Raw genomic sequence first — 21,495 nt, forward strand, 5'->3', positions numbered from 1 at the left:
AGACATATCAGTTGGACTAATAAAAAAATCTTCTCTGGGCAAACTGTGCTGTGTGTTATCCTGACGTTTTTGTAGGACCTCGGAAATCAGTGCCGTATTCAGTCACCTGCTGTATCTGCATATTATTCTGTGTGCAAGTGTACATTGCATTTATTGTGTAAAATGGCCTGTGGTTCCACAAGTTGTGGGTGGTGGGAACAGTCAATTACTTGGCTGAGCTCTATGTGTGACAGTGTGTGTGTAGAGCTAATTAATAAGCATTCCCATTTTTTCGAGGACCAAGCCCTTCCTCTTTAGTGTTGGGACAGTTTGGGGTTTTTTTCCCCCCTACTGTTTTATCTCTGTTTGAAATGTTGTCATCATGTTTCGCAAATACGCCACCCTTTTTCGACATCTTGACAAATAATAATTAGGCAATGTAAACATCACAGTGCTGTTAAAACACTTTTAAAAAGTTGAGTTAAAAAAAGAAAAAGAAACTAAACATTTCACTGAGATCGTATTGAGTTTTAGATTCAAGTTACATTTAAGGTAAGAAGAACAAGCTCTCATTTTTCTAAGTCTGACTTTAAAAGGTACCTGGTGATAAAGTTTTGTGCCATTTTGCTAAGGACTGAGATGTTGATTATAAACTTGTGATAAACCAGGTCAAACCAATTCAGTCTTTTTCCAAAACAGGGAAACAATGAAATAATACAAGAGTAAATAATACGTCATGGGGTGAGGTACAAAAGTCAACATTTTAAAGTTTTCCAGTGCGGCTAGCACAGATAACGAAATAATGTTAAAATCTGTTTTATTTAATATTTTGCTTAAACTAAGCAAGTCTTCATGCCAGGGCACTGTACACCTTCCTTACTCTGTGTAGGTAGATAATCATTGAAGTCTATTTGACATTAGTCATGCCACTGGGCAATGCTACTCGCATGTCTTCCTGCTTGGCAGTTGTCTTTTTCTCTCCTGAGGAAGGCATGCCCAAATTGAGTTACAGGTGACTTACCACTGTACTGTATACCACAAGCAATCTCGCTTTTGATATTTCTTTGATTTAAGCTGTAATAAAATACTGCAGGAATGCATGCACATATTTTTATTTCTGTATTCAGCATCTTAAATCATATAGTTAAGATGCCACCCCCTATCCTTCCCTCCTGCTTTTCCATAGTTGAGAGTGTAGCACGATAGGATTCTTTTTTAGCAGGGGAAAACTCAAATGTGATTTTTCATACTACTATAGTGTGCAATGCAAGCTGATGTTGCTTGTAAAACAGTAGCATTTAACTGAAATTTTTAAAAGAAATTTTTGTCCCTAAATTCAAGGTCATGGATCTCAAGCATTTTCAAGGAAATTCTTGTCATGGGCTGAAATCGTGTTTCACCTGCAGTCTGGATCTTCATTAGCTGATAGGAGGGATTTGCAGCATTGGCAATAAGTTCTGCTGGTTGCTGGCCGACTGCCAAAGCAGGGCTGCTGTTGGAGAGAGCAGGTCGCTCTGCCTCTCGCCAGCCTGAAAGGCACTGTGTTCGCAAGAAGAATGCGGTGCAGGGTTTTATGTCGAGTCAAAACCGACGGGCTGTCCTTGCCTCACTGAAGCAATCGCATGTTTATGATTTCGTAGTACGTGATGTCATGAGGGTGTTGGCTTTTAGGAATTCTACTATTGAGGAAGCAGTTTGAAATGCAGGCAGAATCCTGAAGACCTTCGCATATGCACTTGGTTTCTTTTTAGTTAGCTTTGAACAAATGTTCAGGTGGATACATACATACGTATTTTTTTTTAATGGAAAAGGAATTAACATATGGAATATAGAAGCGATTTAAGTGGATACAATACCTGAAGGCAATGTCGAGTCAGTCTGGATTTTCAAACTCTCTTCCTCTGCCAGGCTACCCATTCTACCAGGTGTCATGCAGGTATATCGTGTTTTAAGTTTTATCTTTTAATGCACTTGCATAGAGAGCTGTAGCATGATGCTTGTGTTAGCAGATTTTCTATTTCCATTTCTTTGTTCTCTGAAAAAAATTATGAAATCAGAGAATTAAGAAGCTGAAAAACATAAATACAGTTCTAGTGTGCTTTGTGCCCGACTTTATAATTAGGTTTGCATTTATTTAAAGCAAATATTGTATTTCTAAACAGACTAAATTTTAAGAGTTTTTCTAACCAGAAGAATGAAGTTGTAACCCTGGAGATTTTTTAACTGAATTACATATTCAGATATTTCAGTCATTTATTAGGAACCAGATTTCTACAGTGTTAAGAATTGGAAATTATACAGATTTCTGGAAACATGAATAATTTTAAGTCTTTTCATGCAGAATTGCAGAAGGAAAATAAATAAAAGTACTTACTGTCATTATACTTCTAAGACAATTCTCAGAAAATGTCCACGTGTAGAAAGATGAGACATGATAGCGTTGTGATAAAGCTTAATCATACTAGCTTCTTACTGTTTTATCTTTTTCATTCACAGTCCTGTTTTATTAAAAATTCTTCGGGGAGTGCTGTATAACAGTTTTCTAGTGAATGGGTCGGATTCTAACCATGAAATCACTGTTCCTGCTGTGAAAGACTGTAATATTGCATAATAATTAGAGGGAGTGTGTTACAATGCTTCTTCGGCTGAAAGATCTTGGGTTTCTGGCACACCTTACTAAAGGAATGTAATCGCTGTTTATTGTGTCTAAACCTGGTGTCCCTGCCTCTCATGCTGCAACAGTAGCAGAGGGAGGGGGAAATCAGAGTTGGAACAGGAGTTTTGTGCTATTATTCATCCTTCTGTAACAGATTTAAAGAGTAGTATAAGAGAATAAGTTAATAATTAACATGTTCCTATCCAGAGAATGAACCTGACATAATCTTCGTAAACTGCAGCATATACAGTAGTATGGGTTAGTTTTGTAAGACTGCAGTGATAGTCGCTTCTGAGTGGAAGCAAAAGTGGTTTTGCTTAGTGTTCATTTAGCCACTTTTATGTGTGTTTCTTGAAATCAATTCCCGCACTTCTGTGTGTGTTTGTGTCCGTGTAGCACTACCAGGCTGTCTGGTTGGAGGGTTTTATTGAAAGCAGAGTGAGCCATTTAGAGGTCAACCACAATGACTGCTTATGGTTCTTGTCCTTCGGCCTAACTTTTGAAGATGCACAAGTCTAGTAGTCTTTCTCCTTTTTTTTCTGGCCTTTTTTTTCATGATAATAGGCATGAATAAGCTGGGAAATAAAGATTAAAAGAATTCGGTAAATGGCAGCTGATGTAAAAGGCTTCTTTTACCAAAAGTACGTGAGGTGCTTAGTCAAACGCACACCTTTTCACTCGTGCTCCTTAAAATGAAAATGACCAGAGCCTACCACCCATCTCCTTGGTTCCATGGTGACCTTCTGGACAGAGTGAAGGTCTTGTGAGTGAGGTCCAAGTCCTCAGCTTTCTGTAGTGAAGAGAGATAGATTGAAGTTTCTGGACTTCCGAATCCTTGTTGTTTGACTGCATTCTGTTGTTTAATTCCCTCCTCTCTGTTTCTTACATGTTTTTAAATAGGCATTCTGCATTTCAATGAAGACTGTGTTTTAATAATTTTCAGATAAGATAAATGGTTTCTGTGGTATGAAAATGAAATAATTAAATCCTTATTTTATGCCTGTAGAATTGGATGGACGTGCTTCCTTTCATCACTAAGGCATTCCAACTTTGCAATTCTGTTTTTGTTCTGGTACCTATAAAGAGAAATTCTCTACATTGTGTACAACCATCAATAACTCTGCAGCTCCAACTAAATAAAATTAATATTCCTGCAGTTGTTTTGGAGCTCGTCCTCAGTGCAGAATTTTCCTTCAGATTTGCGACATACTTAATTTCTATCTGGGGAGTAATGTAGTTTACTGAGACAGGACTGGATTAGGATTTTTATTCCACTCTCGTTGTCATCTTCTGGTGAGTGAACATTTTCCAGTAAAATAAATAGACAGCGAGACTACTGTTTGTCATAATTGGTTTGATCTCTATGGAATGGGGAGGGTTAGTATACATTATGCTAAATTTGTGTGTTGGCGGAGACGTTAATCTAATACGGCTTGCATCTGGGATAGCAGAAAGTCTTGAACAGAGTTCTGGAAAAGCTCTGTCTTCAGGAAGCTTTGCCTTTTGTGTAGAGGAGATGAATTTTCTAGAGATCAGACTTACTGGAACTGCATGGTGTTTGGAGTGGGTTGTGTTTTCTGTTACACAGAAGGCGTAATAGTTTTGGTACGATATTTTTGTGGAAAGGTGATTTGAAGTATTGATGGTGGCGTGTTCTGGAGGAGTGTAAGAGCAGTGTTTTGTTCATTGATGGTTTTCCAAAGATTGCTCGGGACATTGTTTATCTTGGAGATAACCAAGATAAAGTCCCCAAAACTAGGTCACTCAGTGTAGCATGGTCTCTTGGTTGGTTGTGAATTATGGAGTTGCATAAATTAGAAGTTTATCTTGGGGGACTGCATTTCCGAGCCATAATGTAACTGATTTTTGGTATCCATACAAGGCAGAACTGGAGTTTCTTGGGAGCTTTTCCATATCTGGAAAAAATTACAAATTAATAGAATTTATGTTGAGAATGATAACAAATTTCTTGTTTCTTTTATGGCACACCATAAGAGATCTGATGTAGATATTATTTGTAGAAAATACTCCATGTGATTGAAAAACACTTCCTGAAGTAATTGATAGTCTTTGTTTTTTACAGATTTGGTAGTTAATGTAGAAGTTCAAAGAAGATATTACCGTCTCTATTCCCTATACTTTAAGATAAGTAGCAGCAAATGCAAAACTAGTCTTGGTGGTTAAACTTTAAATGGTAGCCAAAGCATGCAAGTAAACCTGCTAGGGGCCATCTTAGAGTGGCTAGAATGGCATTAGTCAGGTAACTTGCATTTTTTTCACCTGCTTAATGTAGTAATGTTAGTTTTGTTTCACATACCACGTAGTGTAGAAGGAAGTCTGTTCAAAAGTCTTTGAAAATATGCTTATAATGCTTTGATTTTCATAAAAATTATCAGTAGAGGTAAAGAACAGTTTTCTCTGCCAAGGCTTGCAAAGGCTGTGCTTGTGTCTTTTTCCCAGTTACCCTAGTATGGTAAGAGACCTTTTGTGTAAGAACATTTGGTATTTCTCATTGCTTTTGGCTGCTAGGGGAGAAGATGGTAGCCTTATGAGTTTTTCTTTGGCAAAGAGAAAAGGAAGAGATCTAATGTCCGAGACATGTTTGACAAGAGAAGACAGAGCTTTCAGCTCCACTGGGATATTAGCAGATTATAGCAATTTTAGAAAATGTTTTATGAGCAATTTTAGAAAATGTTTTATGTTTGTCTGTAAAACACGCATTCAAAACCCATTTTGAGTAGGAGGACTTTTCTGAGTAGGAGGAGTTACATCTCTTTCCTCACACAGAAACGTGAGATGATATAAAACCCAACCCTGTCTCAGCTATGGAGCAATTACTAACATTTGTGTAATGTAGTTGGAGTCCTGCTGGTGGACTGTGATACTCTTTATAAGAAGATTCCTCTTTATAAAGAATCTTGTATCTGACACAAATGCATAGTGATCAAGACATGGGTGTTCTGTATAGTTCAGAGATGTTATAGTTTTCAGTAGTTACATTCAAAGTAGCAAAACTGTTTTTAGGGTTTATCAGGGCTGCCACAGCCCTTTGGCCTTACTAGTATCTGAACCTTCTGCAGCCTTTTGTAATAATGGAATTTCATCTTCTTGGTAAGCTGGTGGAAACGGTGTTCACAACAAAAGGCTGCTGTTCAGATCAAGACTTCTTGGAATTGCACAAGCTATTATACTTTTTCTGTCTTCTAAAAAAGAAAAGGAAAAAAAAAAAAAGTATCCAGTGGGGGAGAGTGATAACTTTTTGTGAATTCAAGATCAGTCACAGAATCACAGAATGGTAGGGGTTGGAAGGGACCTCTGGGGATCACCTAGTCCAACCCCCCTGCCGAAGCAGGGTCACCTACAGCAGGCTGCACAGGACCGCATCCAGACAGGTTTTGAATATCTCCAGCGAAGGAGACTCCACAACCTCCCTGGGAAACCTATTCCAGTGCTTCGTCACCCTCAGAGGGAAGAAGTTCTTCCTCATGTTCAGACGGAACTTCCTGGGCTTCAGTTTGTGCCCGTTGCCCCTTGTCCTGTCGCTGGGCACTACTGAAAAGAGTTTGGCCCCATCCTCCTGACACCCACCCTTGAGATATTTATAGGCATTTATAAGGTCCCCTCTCAGTCTTCTCTTCTTCAGGCTAAACAAGCCCAGCTCGCTCAGTCTGTCTTTGTAGGAGAGATGCTCCAGTCCCTAATTATTTTCGTAGCCTTCTGCTGGACTCTCTCCAGTAGTTCCTCATCTTTCTTGAACTGGGGAGCCCAGAACTGGACACACTATTCCAGATGGGGCCCCACTGGGGCAGAGTAGAGGGGAAGGAGAACCTCCCTCGACCTGCTGGCCACACTCCTCTTGATGCATCCCAGGATCCCATTGGCCTTCTTGGCAGCCAGGGCACACTGCTGGCTCATAGTTAGCTTGTCATCCGCCAGCACTCCCAGGTCACTCTCTGCAGAGCTGCACTCCAGCAGGTCCGCCCCAAGCCTGTACTGATGCATGGGGTTGTTCCTCCGCAGGTGCAGGACCCTGCACTTGCCCTTGTTGAACCTCATCAGGTTCCTCTGCACCCAACTCTCCAGCCTGTCCAGGTCTTGCTGGATGGCAGCACAGCCTGCCGGTGTATCAGCCACTACTCCCAGTGTTGTATCATTAGCAAACTTGCTGAGGGTACATTCTAACTCTTCATCCAGGTCATTGATGAAGAAATTAAACAAGACTGGGCCCAGTACTGACCCCTGGAGAACACCATGCATTACAGGCCTCCAGGTAGACTCTGCGCTGCTGATGACAACCCTTTGAGCCAGTTCTCACTCCACCTCACTGACCACTCATCCAGCCCACACTTCCTGAGCTTCCCTAGGAGGGTATTATGGGAGACAGTGTCCAAAGGCTTGCTGAAGTCGAGGTAAACAACATCCACGGCTCTCCCCTCACTGATTCAGCTGGTCACGCCATCGTAGTAAGCTATTAGATTGGTCAAACATGATTTCCCCTTGGTGAATCCATGTTGACTACTCCTGATAACCTTCTTTTCCTCCACTTGCTTGTTGACGACCTCCAGGCTAAGCTGCTCCATCACCTTTCCCAGGATGGAGGTGAGGCTGACCGGCCTGTAGTTCCCTGGGTCCTCCTTCTTGCCCTTTTTGAAGATTGGAGTGACATTAGCTTTCCTCCAGTCCTCAGGTATTTCTCCTGTTCTCCAGGACCTCTCAAAGATGATGGAGAGTGGCTCAGCAGTGACATCTGCCACTTCCCCAGCACTCGTGGGTGCATTCCATCGGGGCCCATGGATTTGTGGGCATCCAGATTGCTTAAATGATCCCTCACACAGTCCTCCTCAACCAAGGGAAGGTCATCCTTTCTGCAGGCTTCCTCTCTTACCTCCAGGGCCTGGGATTCCTGAGGGCCAGTCTTAGCACTGAAGACTGAAGCAAAGAAGGCGTTCAGTAACTCGATCTTCTCTGTATCCTCCGTCACCAGGACACTCACCTCGTTCAGCAGCCGGCCCCACATTGTCCCTAGCCTTCCTTTTGCTGCTAATGTACTTGAAGAAGCCCTTCTTGTTGTCTTTGACATTCCTTGCCAGATTTGATTCCAGATGGACCTTAGCCTTCCTCATTGCTTCCCTGCATGCTCTGACATTTCTGTGTTCCTGAATTGCATCTGTGCAGTTGATTCCAAATGCAGTAATAAGGATCCCGTCCATTTGTAGCAATGTTGTAAATACGCTATTGTAACTGAAACTAAGCAACAAACTGCCAGTGCTTAACTGTGGCAGGGGAAGAGGTGTTGCAGCATTAAGCTGCTGCTTTTCCTTTGAGGTGTGAGCCACTGCCCACTTGAAACGTTGGTCTGTAATGAGCATACGTTTCTTAAATTTAAAAAAAAATGCTGCTGTGTTTTAGAGGAATAAATCTTGATCACCTCCATGTTGTAGAGTGTTAGTAGAAAGTGAGTGCTTTTAAAGAAACCAAACAACTACTGAGTATTCTTTGTAGCATAATCTGACAAGTTTAGTTAAAGGAAATTCTTCGAGAAATAATGAGGTCAGGCAAATAGCAATCAAGAATAACAAAAAATATATTAAATATTTGCTTGTTTGGTAGTGTTAGCCAAACTCCTGGGTAACTGTTGAATGTTGTTGTTCTGAATATTCAGCAATATGCATGTGTATGACAAGGACTAATAGTTGCATTTTTCTTGAAATTAACTAATTCAGATGAGCAGAACTTGCTGTATTTTTTGTTCTTTGTTGATTCGGAGCTGTTCCCTTTCCCCTGTAGGGAGAGGAGGAGGAGAAAGGAGAGGGCAGAGTTTTGACAAAATTCACAAAACATATGCAAGAACATGGTGTGCTAAATTAGAGATGCCCTTAGAAGCTGTTTCTCCAAAGAATTCGATTTTTATGTAGGCCTACAGTAAATTATAGGTTTTATATTGGGAGAGGATGATCAGTCTCTGCTTTTTAGATGGATAGTTCCTTTTTCAGGACTTGGGAAGAACTACTGAAGAAAGCTGGTGCTGCTATCACTAGCTATCTCCTTTATGTCTAAAAAGGAATATATTAAATTCTGGTTGAAGCAAGAGAGGGAACAATCAAAATCTGAAGACGTCAGTTTTATATATTTTATCCTCTGCAATATTTAAAATGTGGGCAGGCTATTTTTATATTTAAATGGTTTAAACATTATATAATTGCTTTACAGGCAAAAATAAAGCTTGCTTTTAAGCAAAATCCCCCTTTTTTTTTTTCAAGGGGCCTTGTGATTATAATGTCAGCAGTTATTTGGGCTTGACAGAACAAACAACGCATTAAAAAGCTTCACGTAATAAAAAGCAACTCATTAAGCAAGATTGAACTTGAAGAAAGAGTTTTGCTTGCAGGGAATAAATCTTGAGTACAGGCTGCTCTCTGAGAAGGCAGAATGACAGGAAAGCTGTTATAAGATGAGGCAGGTTGCAAGATGACCATCTCTAAATTTTATCCGGAAGATACAAGCGCAAAATTGTGATTGAGAGATGTTGATTAAGGTGTGGACTGGTGTTGCATTTCCTGCGTGACTTCCCTCAGTTGCTTCCTTGGAAGAGTGGAGCTGGGTAAGAAGGCTTTTCTTACAAAACGCCTCTGATATGGGAAGTCTCTCCTCTCTGCCTTGTCTCTTATGTCTACCTCCCCACCCCTTTTTTTCCACTCTATTTTACTCACTTTTTTTTTTTTATCTCCCCTGTAACTGGAGATGAAGAGCCTCAGCTCTGTGCGAGTGGCCAGTAGATCACACATGTGGCTCCCTTGTGATTTACAGGACCAGCTGTGATGCTGCGAATGTCTTGATGCTGTCCCAGCGTTAAACTGAGCACTTGTGAAACTCTTGTCAGGGGTATGTTGCTGGTTTCGCCTGTGTTGAGTTATACTGGGTATTGCCTTCCTCGGGCATGTGTGTCTCTTCTGGCTTGCTGAACGCACCTTACCTTCTGGCTCCTCCGGTCTCTTTCCACATTCCTACCGTGGCTCAGGTTACATTTGCTGGTAAGGGTATAATCAGATGAATGCGTGGCACATTGCGACAATTCGTTATAAATCATTATGTGTGGAAAGAGGAAACTGAGGAAAAATGTGAGCATTATGATAATGTTATCTGTTAAGTGTCCTTAAATGGAGACAGAGGTCTAAACTGCATATGATGCAGAGCAATAACTCTGATGTGGATTACTTACTTTTCTAATTAGTTCTGTCTGAAGCTTTGAATATTTCTTTTTGTTTATTTTGTGATATCTCGTATTTCAAGCTCTTAAGCACAGAAATGTAATTGTAGTTGTTCTTCTAATGACATTGATATTTGGCTGGCAGAACCAGTTACAACAAGTTCTGTGTTACTTCTTTCTTAACAGCGATTTTCTAACATATTCGTTATAAAAAATGGAGATTCAGATGTAAAATCTTTTGTACTTCCATTATTCCGAGGATTTCAGCATGAAAGGGCAGTTTATTTTTGGGATGTTGTGCTTTACCTCTGTTGGTTTAGAGGAATTTGTGTGTGTTCTGAAACAAATTTGCTCTGTTGGTGTAAACATATACTAACTTGGTTTTCTGAAGGATGACAGTTATTCAGAATTCTGCTCGGTAGTTCTTTCTGTTACCGTTTCTGCCTCCGCAGTAGACTAATCTACTTATGATAATTCGTTAACTTAATTCCATAGTTCTTAGTTCAGTAGTGCACTTCCCAAGATTTACACTGTGATTGCTTCACTTAGAGCTGAAGCTGCCTGGATACCTCTTGGATCCTTTTAAAATCCTTGCAGGGATGTATCTGGAGGTTTTCTGAGATTTACTTGGTGTGTTTGGGGTTCTGGGTTATGCAGCGAAACGTATGTCGAAGAACCATCCTACAACACTGAGAGTTTACGCTCTTAATACATGGGCTTTAAATATGGAAACTAACTTTGTGACTTAGAAATTGAGTGTAGAGAGAAATGTTGTTCTTTCAAGGATATGTAAAGGAAATACTGACTTGTAAAAAAATGCTGCAGATTAAAGGATGGTCCTAGAAATGCTCCTGGTTTGTGCAGCATTTAGTTGATAATTTGAGAAATGTAAACTAGGAATTTGTTAGAATTTGGTTTGGAGAAAAGAAGTTGAAGCACTGGCAGAAGATTGGTAAGGCATAAATTTTCAAGGTTCTTTATGCAAAGTCAAAACTTAGTAAGTCAGAAAATGAGGGCATTGCAGAAGCTTAAAAGTCATTTTTAAAACAATTCACTATAGGAAAATTATAACCAATATAGTGATTTATGTTTAAATTTGAATGTGTCAGCTGATATTTGAATTATAACAAATTGTTAAATATAGATAGCATCTATGCAAATAAGATGTAGATTATATTTAGTCTCACTTTTTATGTTGTTATTTTGGCAGATGTATGATTTATGACATTGTTAATCCAGTTTCATGAGTCCTGCAATTCTATTTGAAGGACACCTTCCTGCAGAAAATGAACATAAATTTGAGCACTTAATAAATGGATACTTATATATTCAATTTTTAGATTTTTTTTTTTTTTGCAAAAAATAGACTACTTGTTTCTCTCATACTGAGGACAGCCATCTTTAATTTAAGACAGTTATTTGAAATAGTCAATCTTCTTGACATGTAAATGCCTCTGTACACCACTGAGATGACTGCAATGCAGATAATGCTGGTGGTGCTAAGCTTTTCAAGATTTACATCAGGTTTTAAGCTCCTGTAAGAGGTTCAATTTACTCATAACTTAGGTAAGGAATAATCATCTGCTGAAGACAAACAATTACAGTGGAGAAGATTGAAATGGCTGAGACGATGACCTCACGTGGGGAACGTGCCAGGGCCCTACATAACCACACTGCCTCCCTGGCACGTCTGTCTTGGGCACGACTTGCCCCGAGTGACAAACCAGACGGTACAGAGCGCTTTCTCGGAAATTAAGACTCGTGTTGTTTTCAGACATTATTGGGTCTTAGTCTCTTTCCCTGGAAATTCTTGGACGTTGTACTATTAAGTTTTGCTCGCTGTGGCATTACTGACGTTAGTTCTGTCTGCTGCCTTTTTCTGAAGTGGAACAGCATCTCTGTTCTTTTACTCTCCAAATTCCAACTGTGCCTGCACTTATTGCCCATTTCCCTAGATTGTTGAAGACCTGCCCGTTTTCCGGTAGAATTTACAGAGCCTCCTGTCAGAGGTCATGTCCCTCGGTAGGGTTTTTGTAACTCCTTAGAGCTCTGTAGCACTTCTCCTCCTCTTCCTTATTCCCATGTAAGCAATTCACATTTTACCTACTGCTTTAACTACATCATCTATTAAAAAAATCTGTTTCTCAGCTCTCCTGTTAAACTGCATCAAGTTCAAGCTTGTCTTTCTTGCCGTAAGACGTGTCGTTAGCTCTGTCCCCACTCTGGTTTCTTACCAGGTTAGTTCCTCTGTCGAAGTCTATTCAAATGTGGCTCTAGTAAAAATGATTTGTTTTACGCTTGTCTGCTGTTGACTAGGTAAGATTTCTAGATTTGAAATATGTCCTGGTTTACAAAATTTGTAACTCTTGGTGTGTAAGAGTAATTATTCACTTATTACTGTTCTGACAACTTAATTGTCTTGTCTTTCCCAGCCTATTTTGGCTTTTACTGATTTCCCTCCCCTCGTCCTCTCATTTTTCAGGTAAAAGCTAGAGTGTTTCCCTTTGTTTTCCTACAGCCATGCTGTCTTTTCCATTGCTCTAAAAGATGCCTGAAGGGAAGTAAAAGACAAAGTTGGAGCATTACCCGAAGTTGTGGAGTATCTTAATTGTGCCTTCATCTTCTGTTGGCATGGTGTGAGAGAAGGTGGGTTCCAGGTGATGGCAAGAGATCCAGAAACATTGTTCACCAGAGTTTCTCTGTTGTAAATTGTTCACACTAGTGAAAAGTCAGTGTGTGTATTTATCAGTTAGAGAAATGTGTGTATATTGGCTTGTGTGTCGACTGGATTTTACTTAGAATGATTTTCAGGTGCGTCCACAAGATACTTTTGTTGTTTTAACTCCAGCTTCTCTGAGCTGTTTTGTCATGTCCGAAGAACAGTAGCAAGTGTCGATACAGCTTTTTGATGGGGAAAGATGCGGTCAAGTTTTTGTTCCGATTCTGGGTATTCACAGGGAAACCTTCCAGGCAGGTTTATTTTCTCCCTGCACTGTTTTCCCATAGAAGGATAAAATGCAGAATATTTAGTACGTGGCCTGTATCAACTTGTAATACTAAAATCGTAGTTCACAATCCAGAATTGTTCCACCTGAGGAAAAGCAACCCCGATCTATTAATGCCTGCTAAGTCCTTTATGTTCCTTCACTGGCAGAATGTTTTTCTTTTATGGATTTATTGTTGCTGTTTGCCTGGCCTTCCTTGTTTCCGTGTGCTGAAAACATTAGGCAAATCTGCAGTGGATTTGCTAATGTAAACTTTTCTATTGCTGTGCACCATGGGCCTTGATTTCACTCCATTGTGCTTTCTCTCTGTATTATTTTCTGCCCACTCTCACCCTGCTGGGTCGTGATTTGCTGTATTTGAGACGCTAAAAGCTCCTAAAGATAAGCCCTTTTTTTTTAAACACAAACTGTTCTGAAAACCGCAGTGGCTTAAATGTCATAATTTTCCATGTTTTAAAACCTAAATTTTCCTAACAACTAAGCTATTGAATGTCTGTACTTAGTAAGTTTGCATAGTCTTACTGCAGTGATTTGAGAGAAAATTCCTGTGTAGTTTACTAGTATTAATGTGTATTAAAATATTCCTGTAAAATATTCTCTACTCTTTCTAGATTCAGCTTAAAGTTGGGTAGAGTGTGGTTTATCAAAATTCACAAGCATACTCCCATAATCTCTGTTTTTTGTATTATTACTGTGGATTTTTAGAATTTGGAAGCTTTATAAATATGTAGTGAGTTGTAGCATGTCTTCTTTTCTACTTCAGTACCAGGCGGGTCAGGAACTACAGTAAGTGTGTAGGGTTAGGTTCTTTGAAGCAATGCTGTTGCCTAGTAAGTTCTGTTAAGTAGTTGTGTCCCAATACCTGAATTTATTCTCTACTCTGTTGTTATTTTTTAAACTACTGCCTCTTCATGGGTTGTTTTTCCAGTTGTGAATATCATTGTGCTATTGGTTTTTCTTGACAGTTTACTCAGCTTCTCCTTGCATCGCATGTAGCATATTAAGCCCGGCTTTAATATTAGCCAGAACTTTTTTGGTGCAGGGTTCGTGGTTAATCTGCTGATCATTGTTAAGTGCACTGATTTGGAAGTGAAGGTCTGCAAGTGTTAGGACATGCGTCTTGGATCCAAGCCGTGAATGTTTATATGCTTCATAGAAATCTGACAGCATATTGGCAACCTTCACTGGAGCCCAGCTGGAGGCACCATGTATTGTGCAAGCTTTTGTGGTTCAAGTTTAGAAATGTAACTCCGATGGTTGAATTGTTTTTTTTAAAGAAAGACTCCCTTTCTGGGCAGTGGAAAGAAAAAACTGCTTTAGAGCAAATTCATAAACTCCTATGGCATGAATTGTCCCACGTGAATCTTCAGAAACTAATTTGAATGTAGGGGTTGCATTCACTGGGCCATTATACTACTGTCAGCCTTCTGATACATGACAATATGTCTTTAAAACTTGGAAGTCAGAGCTATGCAAACAACCATGGGTACTCAGTACTAAGGCCATCCTTTTGAGCTTAGAACATCATCATTTGTTTCCAGTTGGCATCTGTTGCTTCCTTTCAGCTGTTGATTTATTCTGGCTTCAAAGTTGCAATGACAGGGCTCAGGTCACAGAATCACAGAATAGTAGGGGCTGGAAGGGAACTCTGTGGGTCATCTAGTCCAACCCCCCTGCCCAAGCAGGGTCACCTACAGCAGGCTGCACAGGACCTTGTCCAGGCGGGTCTTGAATATCTCCAGAGAAGGAGACTCCACAACCTCCCTGCGCAGCCTGTTCCAGTGCTCCGTCACCCTCAGAGGAAAGAAGTTCTTCCTCATGTTCAGACGGAACTTCCTGTGCCTCAGTTTGTGCCCATTGCCCCTTGTCCTGTCACTGGGCACCACTGAAAAGAGCTTGGCCCCATCCTCCTGACACCCACCCTTCAGATATTTATAAGCATTTATTAGGTCCCCTCGCAGCCTTCTCTTCTTCAGGCTGAACAAGCACAGCTCCCTCAGCCTCTCCTCGTAGGGGAGATGTTCCAGTCCCCTCATCATCCTTGTAGCCCTCCGCTGGACTCTCTCCAGTAGCTCCTCATCTTTCTTGAACTGGGGAGCCCAGAACTGGACAGAGTACTCCAGATGGGGCCTCACCAGGGCACTGTAGAGGGGAAGGAGAACCTCCCTCGACCTGCTGGCCACACTCTTCTTGATGCACCCCAGGATCCCATTGGCCTTCTTGGCAGCCAGAGCACACTGCTGGCTCATGGTTAACCTGTTGTCCACCAGGACACCCAGGTCCCTCTCCGCAGAGCTGCACTCCAGCAGGTCCGTCCCAAGCCTGTACTGGTGCATGAGGTTGTTCCTCCGCAGGTGCAGGACCCTGCATTTGCCTTTGTTGAACCTCATCAGGTTCCTCTCTGCCCAGCTTTCCAGCCTGTCCAGGTCACGCTGAATGGCAGCACAGCCTTCCGGTGTGTCTACCACACCTCCCAGTTTGGTGTCATCAGCAAACTTGCTGAGGGTACATTCTAACTCTTCATCCAGGTCATTGATGAAGAAGTTAAACAAGACTGGGCCCAGTACTGACCCCTGGGGGGGACACCACTTGTTACCAGCCTCCAACTAGACTCAGCGCCGCTGATGACAACCCTCTGAGTTCTGCCATTCAGCCAGTTCTCTATCCACTTCACCGACCACTCATCCATCCCACACTTCCTCAGCTTCCCTAGGAGGATATCATGGGAGACTGTGTCGAAAGCCTTGCTGAAGTCAAGGTAGACAACATCCACGGCTCTCCCTTCGTCTACCCAGCCAGTCATATCATCGTAGAAAGCTATTAGATTGGTCAGGCATGATTTCCCCTTGGTGAATCCATGCTGACTACTCCTGATAACCTTCTTTTCTTCCACTTGCTTGATGGTGGCCTCCAGGATAAGCTGCTCCATCACCTTTCCCGGGATGGAGGTGAGGCTGACCGGCCTGTAGTTCCCTGGGTCCTCCTTCTTGCCCTTTTTGAAGATTGGAGTGACAGTGGCCTTTCTCCAGTCCTCGGGCACCTCTCCTGTCCTCCAGGACCTCTCAAAGATGATGGAGAGTGGCTCAGCAATGACATCCGCCAGCTCTCTCAGCACTCGTGGGTGCATTCCATCGGGGCCTATGGATTTGTGGACGTCCAGATCGCTTAAGCGATCCCTCACACAGTCCTCCTCGACCAAGGGAAAGTCATCCTCTTTGTAGGCTTCTTCTCTTGCCTGCGGGGCCTGGGATTCCTGAGGGCCTGCCTTGGCATTGAAGACTGAAGCAAAGAAGGCATTCAGTAGCTCTGCCTTCTCTGCATCCTCCGTCACCAGGACACCCGCCTCATTCAGCAGCGGCCCCACATTGTCCCTAGCCTTCCTTTTGCTGCTGATGTAGTTGAAGAAGCCCTTCTTGTTGTTTTTGACATCCCTTGCCAGCTTCAATTCCAGGTGGGCCTTGGCCTTCCTCGTCGCATCCCTGCACGCTCTCACCACGTTTCTGTACTCTTCCCAAGTGGCCTGCCCCTCTTTCCACATTCCATGGGCCTTTCTCTTCTGCCTGATCTCTGCTACAAGCTCCTTGTTTAACCATGCAGGTCTCCTGCCTCCTTTGCTAGATTTCTTTCTCAGGGGGATGCATTGCTCCTGTGCATGGAAGAAGTGTTGCTTAAAGAGCGACCAGCACTCATGGACCCCCCTGCCTTCGAGAGCCCTGGCCCACGGGATTCCTCCCAGTAGCTCCTTGAAGAGGGCAGAGTCAGCCCTCCTGAGGTCCAGGGTTTTGATCCTGCTTATCGCCCTGCTTCCTCCACGCAGGATCCTGAACTCAACCATTTCATGGTCACTGCAGCCGAGTCTACCTCCGACCTTCACATCCTCTACCAGTCCCTCCTTGTTTGTTAACACAAGGTCCAGCAGCGCGCCTTTCCTTGTTGGTTCCTCCACCACTTGCATCAGAAAGTTATCATCGATGCTCTGTAGGAACCTCCTGGATTGCGCCTGCCTAGCTGTATGGTCTTCCCAGCTGATGTCAGGGTGGTTGAAGTCCCCCAAGAGAACCAGGGCCTGTGACTGTGAGGCTGCTTGCAGCTGCCTGTAGAAGGCCTCATCAACCTCCTCCTCCTGGTCAGGTGGCCTGTAGTACACACCCACAGTAATGTCACCCTTATGAGCCTGTCCCTTAATTCTAACCCACAAGCTCTCAACTCGTTCCTCATCTGCCCCCAGGCCAAGCTCAATGCATTCTACTTGCTCCCTCACATATAGAGCAAGGTCATGATGTATTCGTTTGCGCATGTTGCTGTGTTCTCGTATGGAGAATTCTCACATACGCAGAAGCGGAGGAAGTTTTCTTTGGTGAAGAAGGGCAGAAAGCGGAAGGAGGAGATGCCTCTAGGACAGAGGTGACTTTGCAATCTTCATATCAGACAAGTGTAAAACTGCTACATGGACATCAAGTAATACTTTCACAAAAAAACCCATAATGCTGTTACCTCGGTCAGATGTGATTGGCAATCTGGTCTTTGCCTAAGCAGGCATCCTCTTGCACTCTGCTGGAAGAACGCTGCCAAAGTAGTGAGAGCAGAAGCAATAACACAAATGGTGTTGGAAGAAGAAATGAAGGTTGTTTCCCTGCATCCTCAGTCTCTCTACCATCATGCTTTCCATCCAACTTGCTCTTCTGTTTCTCTTCTTCGGTTTTAGTCTGGGTTTGTTTTTTTTATAATGAAAACGGTAATAATTTAGTCTTATTTTGCTACATGTAACTCACTCTTATTTTGCAAAGTACCAGTGTTCTGGAAGTATGTGTCAGAGAATGTGTAGTCTCTTTACTGCCTGTTTGGGTCACTGAGTTTTGGTGCCACTACATGAAATTATATGGGAATCTAATCTGACACTAAATGTATGTGCAGTCACTGAGAAAACTGGGAACTCTCTTACTATGAGTATCTTCAGATTAATTCTTTGAGGATTTCTTTCATTGTTTGATTAGTGAAGAGCAAAAGATTTTTAACTATGATGTATTGTGAATGTAGAGCCAAAAGGACTTTTACATAAGAAGCAACAGATAGTGTGTCTGAGTACATTTTTGAGGCAAATAATTTTGTGATGTAAACAAGTGAAGAACTATTTCTCTAAATAATAGAAATACTATAGTATACAACACAACTTGAAATGTACCATTTTTTTATTTGCTGTTTTGAAAGAGGTGGATATAATTTTAACTTTGAACTTGCTTTCCCTAAAATTATAATATATGCTGAAATTTTGCACCCTTTAAATCTAATACTTATATTCTGCTCATAATATGCTACTTGCCTTGTATAACACGTATCCTGATGTTCGTGAATTTTGAGGTACTTTATGTTTAAGATCTTTCAGGAAAATGAAATAATGATTAAAATAATTTGAGTAGCCCTTGGGCTAGAAGTAGATAGTCTGATTAATATGATTAATATTACTGGTATCTGGAAGCTGTTGTTTCTGAGTTACTGCTCCTTTCCACTAGTAAAACACTGTTCTGATACAACAGAAGTTAAATGCTTCTGTGTATAGTACAAATTGCAGCATTTATAGGATTTGATGAATTGCCAAATACGAGCGCTTTGTAATTCAACAAGTAAAATTGAAATTGCTTACTGGCTCTTTTTTTTAGTGTAATATTATTAGTGCATGTTGATAGTTGATACTGGCTTCCATCACTTTATAATTTTATCAATAAACTTTAAAATATGAAGAATCCAACATAAATTGTTGTAGAGCACAAATGTAATTAGATATTCCTAACAGATGAGGTCTGTTTCCCAGAACAGAGGAAAGCCAAAGACTACAGCAACAGAATGATTCTTCTTACCCGTTTTATGTAGACATTATATGATTAAGGTGTAAGTCAAAGTGCTAAAGACAGCCAGCAAAATGTTCAGAATGATTTAAGTTAATAATTAGGTAGTTGGCAGAATGAAAGTTTATTCCTTTCTTTTGCATGTGACTTTCAGAAATGCTTCATTTTCAGTTAGTTAAAGGTACAGTAAATCTCTGTGGAGCCAAGATCACTTGTTTCTCACCTGACTTGTGACACTGGTTAAGCTTTAAATAATGTAGGAACAAATTTCGGTATCAAAAGGAAAGTACAGCTGTGAGATGTAAGTGTGCGCATGTGTGTATAGATCTTGTTATTTTTATTACCATTTTAGTCGTTATATCTAAAGACATAACTCTAAAACCACTATCACAGTGTGCATTGTTGATCTTGAATTCTGATCTCTTTTTTGTATTACTACACTAGAAAATCTTATCCATTGTCAAAGTGAAATTCACTGCGTTTTAGCAGATTTTAGCAGATTTAGGTATACCGTAACATGAGTAATTTACTCATAGCTGTGCTTATTTGGAAGACAAATAGCTAGTTCTGACACTTCTTAAAAAGACTTTTGATTTCTCAAGTGTTGCTGGCAATTGATATCACTTGAGGCTTTTGTGATAAGGATTGATTACATGAATAGTTCTTAAAGAACTCTATTCAGCCAGTATGTTAGTGATCTATTGTCTTTACCAACCTAGTCGGGATTCAAGATATTGGTGTAAATAATTCCGTTAGTCCCCGAGTCATTTGGTCCCTGTAGGAAATTTTAAGTTAAATCAGTGTTGGTGATAAAGCCTTTACAGGTTTCGATCATTAACTTCTATAGTGTGATGGTTTAAACAAAGTAAATGCAGGTTATTAATGCTACAGATTTTTATTTAGTTGATTTTTCTAATCAATATAGATGCCAGATTTTTTTTAATGCTGATTTAGAACATTCTGCTGATTTAGAACATTCTGCCTGTAGAACTTGCTAAGTTGTCTGAATAAGCCTGACGTTGTTAAATGGTGCATTTTAGAAGGCAGCCAGCACTCAGCGTTGCTTGATCATAATGTGGAACAATATGGAGAAATGAAGGGCTTTGACTGCCTACCGCTTCTTGCCCTTGAAGTAATACGTAATTCAACACTAACTCTTCACAGAAGGACACTTGGTTTTTGTAGAAAAATACGTACGTCTTTTCTGAGAATAGTCAACTCTGCTTTCTGTCGTTTGCTGCTTGATTGAGTGCCTTTATGAATTCTGGATGACAATAGAAATGATGCTCTTGATGTAGAAAAAAATCACAAACTGAACCGTTCAGTGGCATAGGAAATTAAATACTGAGACGAGAAAATATGTGTACTGTATCTAACAGCAATGGACTGTTTAACATGTACTCTTCTTTTTTTCCACCTGTGTTCGTTTAATGACTTAACAGTGGTTTAGATCACTTCCTGCAAAACAGTTCTTGGGATGTTATCTCTAGAGAGATTCGAGGCTCCTGCAGTACTGGTGAAGTACTGTACTTCAGAGGTGCCATTGGGTACTTTTTGATCAGGCTTGCGACGTATTTGTGGTGTTAATGAAACTGTATGTTTGGTTCAGACTTTAATTCCTCAAACGCTCAATTTCATGCTTCCCTCCCAAATTTCCAGTTTCCTGTCATCTCTCTTACTTTCAAGAGATCAATAATCAGTTCACGGCTCTCCATGTAACACTGCCTTCTCGTTGATTTGAAGATCTTACTGATCAATAAAAACTTAGTTTCTCGCTGTATTGAACATGTTTTTCTTCTCCACATTGAACTTGAAACTTTTCAGTATTTATGCATTCCAAGTGTTCTTGAATATTTGTTCTGGAAATCTTTCACCAGAAGTGCTTTTCTAGATTGAATCTGTATTTCCTATTCAGGATACCTTGTAATATCAGAGTAACTTCTTTGTTGCTTTGTGCTTTTCTTGTGTTGCTTTGCTTTGGCCTTCGTATTGCAGTTCATCATGTTGACTGGAGTCTGTGCTTGAAATGCTCATCTCGGCTTCATGTTCTGGAGAACCTGAATTCATTCTCATTCATTGTGCCTTACTCTTCATCGTTTTTGTTGGGGGGGGGAGGGGGAGGGTGGTAAAAACTGTTGTTGTTCACTTGTTTTGTTTGTTCAAGCAAGGGATTGAAAATGTCATCTATTCACTTATTCTGTGAAGATTACACACATTTCTATATCTGTAAATACACATATCAGTGTATGAGAGAATGGCTTTTTGGCATCCGTGAATACTGAAGATTCTGTATGAATGCAGTTGTTACTTTGAATAGGTATGCATGATTAAAAAAAACATGGGAGGAAGAATCCTAACACTTTACTGATTAGGATAACATATATTCTGTATGAATTTATTTGCGTGATCTGAATTTACATGCTTAGTGGTCCAGGTTTGTTTGGTTTTTTTTTCTTGTGGTGTAAAGAAATGTCCTTAATATCGAAAGAAAGTAGTTTTTTTGCCTTGGTAGTCTAACTACACTTCCAGTTGATTCATATCCCTTACTTGTATATTATAAAATTTCGAAGCAAAGTGATTATTCTGAAACCTGTAAAATACTAGTTTTAATGCCATTTTGCATTTTTATCTTAATTTAGATATTCTTGAATCGTAGGCGTGGATTTTTTGTGTGTTTTCTGATAGGACATGTCATGGTGGATTTAGGCCAAGAAGTAAATTTTTTTGTTTTTCTTTGTGCCGTGATCTAACCTGATGTTCCAAATGTACTTTGAATATTATTGTCTGATGATAGGCTGTACTATA

The 21,495-nt window shown here is 40.7% G+C and overlaps 1 protein-coding gene across 11 annotated transcripts in view; it reads left to right on the top strand.

Annotated features, from left to right (window-relative positions):
• The window catches only part of PLEKHA7 (pleckstrin homology domain containing A7), a 187,896-nt gene that overhangs the window by 73,798 nt on the left and 92,603 nt on the right, over positions 1-21,495 (top strand). The window contains exon 1 of one of the 11 annotated variants that reach the window (XM_075425438.1): positions 1,817-1,915. The exons of 9 other annotated variants lie outside the window; for them this stretch is intronic. In XM_075425438.1, coding sequence (XP_075281553.1) covers positions 1,845-1,915 — 71 coding nt within the window. In that variant the 5' untranslated portion in view covers positions 1,817-1,844. Of the gene's footprint in view, positions 1-1,816; positions 1,916-21,495 lie in introns of those variants that run through there. One more of the 11 variants, XM_009935266.2, reaches the window with a different exon arrangement.

This window comes from Opisthocomus hoazin, chromosome 7 (assembly GCF_030867145.1).
Source record: "Opisthocomus hoazin isolate bOpiHoa1 chromosome 7, bOpiHoa1.hap1, whole genome shotgun sequence".
Classification (NCBI taxonomy): Eukaryota; Metazoa; Chordata; class Aves; order Opisthocomiformes; family Opisthocomidae; genus Opisthocomus; species Opisthocomus hoazin.